A 6,908-nucleotide genomic window follows, 5' to 3' on the forward strand; every position below is an offset into this window, starting at 1 on the left:
TGTGCAAACCCAGTTTCCTCAGCTGTCCAGGTGGCTGGTCTCAGACAATCCAGCAGGTGAAGAAACCGGATGTGGAAGTCCTGGGAGGGCGTGGTTACACGGGGTCTGCAGTTGTGAGGCCGGTTTGACGTACTGCCAAATTATATAAAATGACATTTGAAGTGGTTTATGGTAGAGAAATTAACATTCAATTATCTGGCAACAGCTCTGGTTCACATTCCTGCAGTCAGCATGCAAATTGCACACTCCCACAACTTGGGACATGTATCAAAACTTCACATTTTAGTGGAACTTGTCCGCACCACAAGGTGCACCTGTATAATGATCATACTGTTTAATCAGCTTCTTGATGTCACACCTGTCAGGTGGATGGATTATTTTGGCACAGAAGAAACGCTCACCAACAGGGATGTAAACAAATAAGTGCACAAAATTTGAGAAAGATTTTTCATACGCACAGAAAGTTTATGGTATTATTTCAGGTCAAGAAACATAGGACCAATACTATACATTTGTTCAGTATACTTTAAGAAACTTTTGTATTAAGGCATCTAACAATGTTTTACGTGACCAGAGAGGTCCCAAATAAACCGATAGGAACACATTGGCCTTATTTGATAGATTTGGGAGCTCAAAACCGTGCACATCACCTCTTCCTCTGGTAGAGTTGGAGAGGACATCACTATGCATTTCAGGAAGTCCAAATCACATTTTGACAGGTAACACCAAAGACTTTGTGCAGCACTCAACCCCCCTCCATGAGACATTTCTGCTGGGTGAGCTGTAGTCGAGTTCAGTCTCCTCTAGATGGCACTGTCGCATCAAGCCATATTCTCATACAGGTAAGAATCTTCCCATGGCCAGTGTCACGACAACTAGCAGCCCATAGATCACCATGAGTTAACATTTTGAAGCTATGCATAGTTAAACTCAAATGACAAATAGTTTGTGTTACCATTATGACAGGGTAAGAATTGAACTAAGCTCATGAGGTGAGTAATATTTGGGAAGTTTATTGGAATTCAACAAAAACCACATTGTGTAAACTAAAGACTGCCATCCCAAAAACTCCTACACTTCATAAAGCCAGTTCCCCAATGACATCAAGACCAAAGAGGTTCTATATCCAACATTGGTATGCAAAACCATAAACCCATGGAAGAAACCAAAGAGTTCCAGCCATTGTTGGTCAAATCCAACTTGCTCAGGTTTGAAAGAAGCACAGACAAGATTTCACCTTCTCCAAAAAATATTTATTAAACTGCGGGGGCGGCCTTCGGGGGCAACTTGGCAGCTGCAACCTGGGGAAGCAAATCAGAACAAGACATTTAGTGCTGAAAATTTGTTCAGAGGTTATTCCAGTGAGTAAGTGGGCTCTCGATCTAACAAAGTAATGAGGCCCACATCACACTGGAATAAAACAGCTTGAGGACAGTGACTTCACTAGAAGTCCACAGAAATGCCAGTCATGTCGTGACAGCACATGCCATACCTAGCTCCTTGGGATAAAAACTATTTCTAAGCCATCAAAAACAGCACGGGGGAAGCCAAGCGATGACTGCACCATGTAGCAGCCAGGGAGGGCCAGGTTAGTGCATCTAAATTCAGCTCATTACAAGAGGATCAAGAGGGAGAAGCTGCACCATACGGTGGATTCAGTCAGCATGAAATTCCCTCCGCTTGTTTACCCTTGGATTGTCACACTGTTGTTCCTCTTAGGCAGACAGATTGCTGCCGACAGGGCCTGAGCTGCTGTTTGTTTTTGCTACAGAAAAATAAAAAACTAAGACTGACATTCATTATGCAGGCTGTGAGGCTCAGGAGCAAAGTTACAGAATATATCTAGACCAAGGACAGATGGCTGAATTCAAAAGGCAGCCTGAATGCTTGGGCAACACTGCGCTAATGTTCTCATTACATGCACTGTGGGATGTTCTACCATCAAAGTGCAGGGCGACATGTTTTAGTGATGCAACAACCTAATTTTTGCAACAAAACATGTTTGAGTCTACTTTTTAGGTAAGGGCCCACGGGCCTGAAACAGTGAGGTACAAGAAGGCAGTACCCTGGTCCTGGTGAGCCTTGGTGCTATAAAGCCTTTATTCCAGCCAAGCAAGGCAGCAGATAGCCTAGCGGTTAGAGCGCTGGGCCAATAACTGAAAGGTTACTAGTTTCGATTCTCCAAGCAGACTAGATAAAATCTAAACAAAATAAGCCCCCCTCCCCCCCCATTTCACCAAATTATCTCACGATCCCGATTTAACCAATTTGTTTTGCCTTTGTCTGGGCCAGGCCTGCACAACCCATGGGCTCCCCAAAAGAAAGGTAACCAAACACTGCTGGTGGAGTAAAGAGAAGGGCCTCACCTGGCCAGCAATCCTGTCCAGATCTCTGGTTCCCTGGGCGGTTAGTCTGCGACCACTGTGAGAGAAGAGGTTCAGTCAGCCCGCAACAGAACAAATTAATCAAATTTTATGTCACATGCGTCGAATACAACCGGTGTAGAGCTGACAGTAAAATGCTTACTTACAAGCCTTTAACCAACAATGCAGTTAAGAAAAATAAGTGAAAGTAAAAAATGGAGCGCAACAGTAAAATAAAAGTAGCGAGGTTATAGACAGGGGGCACCGGTTAGTCGAGGTAATATGTATATGCATAGATAAAACAGTAGCAGCGTAAAAGAGGGGGGCAATGCAGATGGTTAGCCATTTAATTAGCTTTTCAGGAGTCTTATGGCTCTGGGGTAAATGCTGTCGGACCTAGACTTGGCGCTCCAGATCGGCTTGCCATGCAGTAACAGAACAGTATGACTAGGGTGGCTGGAGCCAGACTATTTTTTGGGCCTTCCTCTGACTCCTCCATACTAACAGATCATCTCTATTCTGTGCATTAACACAACATCCCTTAGACAGGTTGACTGACAACACCAGAGACGGGAACACTTTGGCAATGACACCACTACACAACCGCCATAAGATGAAATGTGCCCAACCGTGTGCAGAAAATGCTACAAAGCTATGAAATCAATTACCAAGTCTGAACGAGCCTGGTCAGAGAACAATAGTACATTTATTTTATTTGCATGGAATCTGGATAATGAAATTGAGTACTTGTAAGATGCTATGTCTGTATACGGTTTTGTTCAGTGGGCACAAAATGGTTTCAACAAGGGAAGAAAAATGTTAGCAACATGTTTGGTCTTTGTTAGTCGTTGCATGAAAACCGAATGTATAATCCTCAACCCAGCGGTGCTCTGGGACCAGGACTAGGTGACTAAAACACAAAACAGCTCATATCTGGTGTTTCACTCTGTTCTCAATAGAAGTAGAAATATAGGATCGGCTTGCTTTCCCTAATCCTAACCACAAGGACCAATGAGAACGCCGACCTTGGCTCAGTGTCTAGGGACGTTCTAACCAGCGTGGTTCTACTCACCCGTTGGGGTTCTTCTCCACCATCTTGAGAAGCTCGAGGGCCTGCAGCACCTTGCGGGCCACGTTTTTGGAGCCGACACTGAAGTGGGCGGGACACACACCGTTCCTCTGGCGACCACCATAGATCTTGGTCATGGAGCCCACACCGGCACCCCCACGCAGGTACAGGTGGCGCACTGTGGACGCTGGGAGGGAGAAGAGGGGTTAACACCACTGATAGAGTCACAATGACCTCGTTCCATACTTCTGCACTAACAGTGAGGAAAATCATTTGTGGACCATTTGGGTCTAAACCAACGCCAATAACAGATTGTATCTACCATACTAGACTAACGGCCTGAGCAGACAGGTAGTCCTGAAGGGAAGAATGTCAATGATCAAAATCATACCAGCTCTGGTGTAGAACCAGTTCTCATCGCTGGGTGCCAGCTCCTTGTGTTTGGCCAGCTTGACAATGTCCACCCAATCTGGGACCTTCAGCTTTCCTGACCTGGAACAGGAAAAGCATTTGTTAGTCACTCAGAAAAACTCAATGCATTCCTAAGCAATAATTGAACATGGCTTCATGTGTATGCGACTACATACACTTATATTAAAGAACTGGGTGGAAAACTCACTTCTTCAGGAAAGCCGATAGGGCACGGACAAACTCCTGCTGGTTGACGTCTTTCACTGTGACACCAGGCATCTGCCAGAGAGGTAGAGAACTTCAGTATGAAGTACAATGCATGAATGATGGTTATGTAGACTGCAACGAATGTCCTGGGTAGATTGAGGTCCTGAGCACATTCAATATGTAGCCTAGCTACTCATGTAACTAACGTTAGTTACATAGTTATGTGCTGACGATAGGATGACTCGACCGCCCCAATAATCAGAAAGCAGTTAAACTGATGATTACATGTCTATACACTACTATTGAGAACGTTTCTGCAAACATCACTATCTAGCTAACGAGCCAAATGGGTGATGAACAGCTTGTTTAAGGAGGCGACTAACGTTAGATGGCTAACTAATTATATAGGCTACCTACCTTCCTGTCAGACAGTGGCGATAGAAAATATGCACATCTCGTGATAATATAAATCCCGCAGTGCAAAATCTTGAATTATCTGAAGTCCAATTTAAGCAAATAACTAATATCATCAAGGCATAGTTGGGCAAGACTGCTCACCAACAAACCAGCCACCGTTCAATAAAATGTGATGGTAATTAACTGGCTGGAGTTAGCCACAATGCTAGCCATGAACTTAAGTACAACCCCGAGACCTGTAACCATATCAGAAAGTCGAGGCAGAAATCCAGACGGTATAACGATCACAGATCAACAGCAGACGAGGGTAACACATTCAAATGGAAGACACCGTTAGCGCAGATAACATAAGTGTCTTGTCTAAAATGGACAAACAAAACGCGAAATGTTTAGGCCTCAATGCAGAGGCATGGGGGCAGCCATCACTGGAACGTATGTGCGAGTGCCACATGCTATTTTATATATGCTAAATCATCTACAGGACTCTGTAGACTTTCTGGAAAACACTGTCTTTGTTAATTGATTGTTTAATGTATACGCGGTCAGTTATATGAGAATAATTATCACGAAAATGTCATACAGTTGGTAAAATAAGGCCGGAGAACAGACATCCTTTTACCTTGCTTGTGGACAGCGAGAGGAAGAGGGTAAGACGGGGTTTCCAGCCCGTGTTAAAACGGGCGGATCGCGTTCATTCTCGCGAGATATGATCTCACCCTGTACGTCGGTATTTTCATCACAAGATGCCCTGTTGATGAATTTCTAGCCCAATCAGAGTCGAACCTGTTGCATTTCAAAGCAGCTTGCAGTGCCCAAGGTTAAGGCAACATCACATTCAAAAGCCTTGAATTATGAAATTGTCTGCAAAAGAAGAGGCACATGCCCTGGAGCAGCAAGAGGAAATAATTAGCAGTTTTTTGTTGTATATGGAAGTACTGTTTTATTGCAGCAATAGGATACTAATATCTAATGTTACTATAATCTGCACAGTGAATGCAATAACCAAGATGCTGTCATTCAAAATTATATTTTTATCATAATATTCTTGTGACATATCCTGTCAGTATTTCAAGATCTGTGAAATGCATTGTAACCATATCTTATTCTTAATTATTCAGCTTTAATATTGCAGATAGATTGTGACTTCCATCAATGTAATTGTCTGCATCATTTTCAATCCCCCATATTTTTGGGGTAAATATATAGATAAAATACATATATATTTTTAAATATATATTTTTTCCTTAATTATTTTCCCCTAACCCTATCATCCCTCCCCTAATTGGAGTAAACCAATGGACAACAACAATTAGGCTTCTACTTCCAGTTTATACATACTATATAAAACCATATCTTATTCTTATGGGATTTCCACAAATAGCCTACTGACAGAGATCATGATCAAATTCCTTTGAATTCTGCATGCAACAATCGTTCTTTATTTCCCATGGTACATGGGAACAATGCCAAAAAATGCCAAAAACCAATGCTACTTAATTTGTTCTTTGTTATCCTAGAAATAGCCGTGGAAAAATAAATGCACTGCTGCCTAAAACAAGGCACAGTGAACATGGGCTCTTTTCACAGAACAATGCCCAAACCCTTCAGTAGATAAACGTTTGCCATCTCTGTCCCTCTCTTATTTTTCTCCATTGTTTTTCTCTGTTCTTCATCTCTTCCATCTGTGCCATTATGTTTACACACATGTTTGAGTGTCTCTCTCCGTGTGTGTGTGTGTGTGTGTGTGTGTGTGTGTGTGTGTGTGTGTGTGTGTGTGTGTGTGTGTCAATCGAACATTTGTACATGTTCGATTGACCTGAGTGTGTGTGTCTGCGAGTATATGTGTTAACTATAACCTTGGTCTTTTTTATTTACTTATTTACAATGCTTGTGGTGACCTTTGCACAGCTCGGGTGGAAAGGTTAGCACTGCTTCAACATTTACACAATTGATATGTTTGTATAGACAAGACCAGGAGATAGGGGAACAGAGAGGGTAATGACGGTTTATGAATGTGAGTTTATTCTGTCAGTCAGTGCAGAAGAATAGAGTGAGAGGAAGAGATAGGGAGGTAAAGAGCGAGGGAAGGTTTACAGAGGACAGATTAGAACTGTCATAGACTTATATTTACATTTTACATTGACATTTTAGTCAGTTAGCAGACGCTCTTATCCAGATCTATACATCCACAACATATCAGGTAATTTGGTATTTTCTCATTTATTCAACTGTTCTAAACAGCTATTTGGTATTTTATTAGGATCCCCATTAGCTGTTGCAATAGCAGCAGCTACTCTTCCTGGGGTCCACAAAATCACCATCTGTTCTCTATCCATTCTCCTTCCATTATATTCTCTATCATATTTTCTGTCATCCGTTGAGCTTCCTACTATCTGATCTAAAGCTCTGACTGTGTAGTGTGGCTGTGAGTCTGTATGCTT

The 6,908-nt window shown here is 42.5% G+C and overlaps 1 protein-coding gene across 1 annotated transcript; it reads right to left on the reverse strand.

The window, feature by feature from the left end:
- Positions 1-449: 449 nt before the first annotated feature.
- Positions 450-5,094, reverse strand: rps19 (ribosomal protein S19). The gene is given in 6 exon segments (NM_001141306.1): positions 450-1,301; positions 2,367-2,421; positions 3,436-3,619; positions 3,824-3,924; positions 4,052-4,122; positions 5,087-5,094. Coding segments are annotated over 5 exon segments (456 nt in total). The 5' UTR covers positions 5,087-5,094; the 3' UTR covers positions 450-1,256.
- Between the last annotated feature and the right edge of the window lie 1,814 nt (positions 5,095-6,908).

This window comes from Salmo salar, chromosome ssa02 (genome assembly GCF_905237065.1).
Source record: "Salmo salar chromosome ssa02, Ssal_v3.1, whole genome shotgun sequence".
NCBI classification, from domain to species: Eukaryota; Metazoa; Chordata; class Actinopteri; order Salmoniformes; family Salmonidae; genus Salmo; species Salmo salar.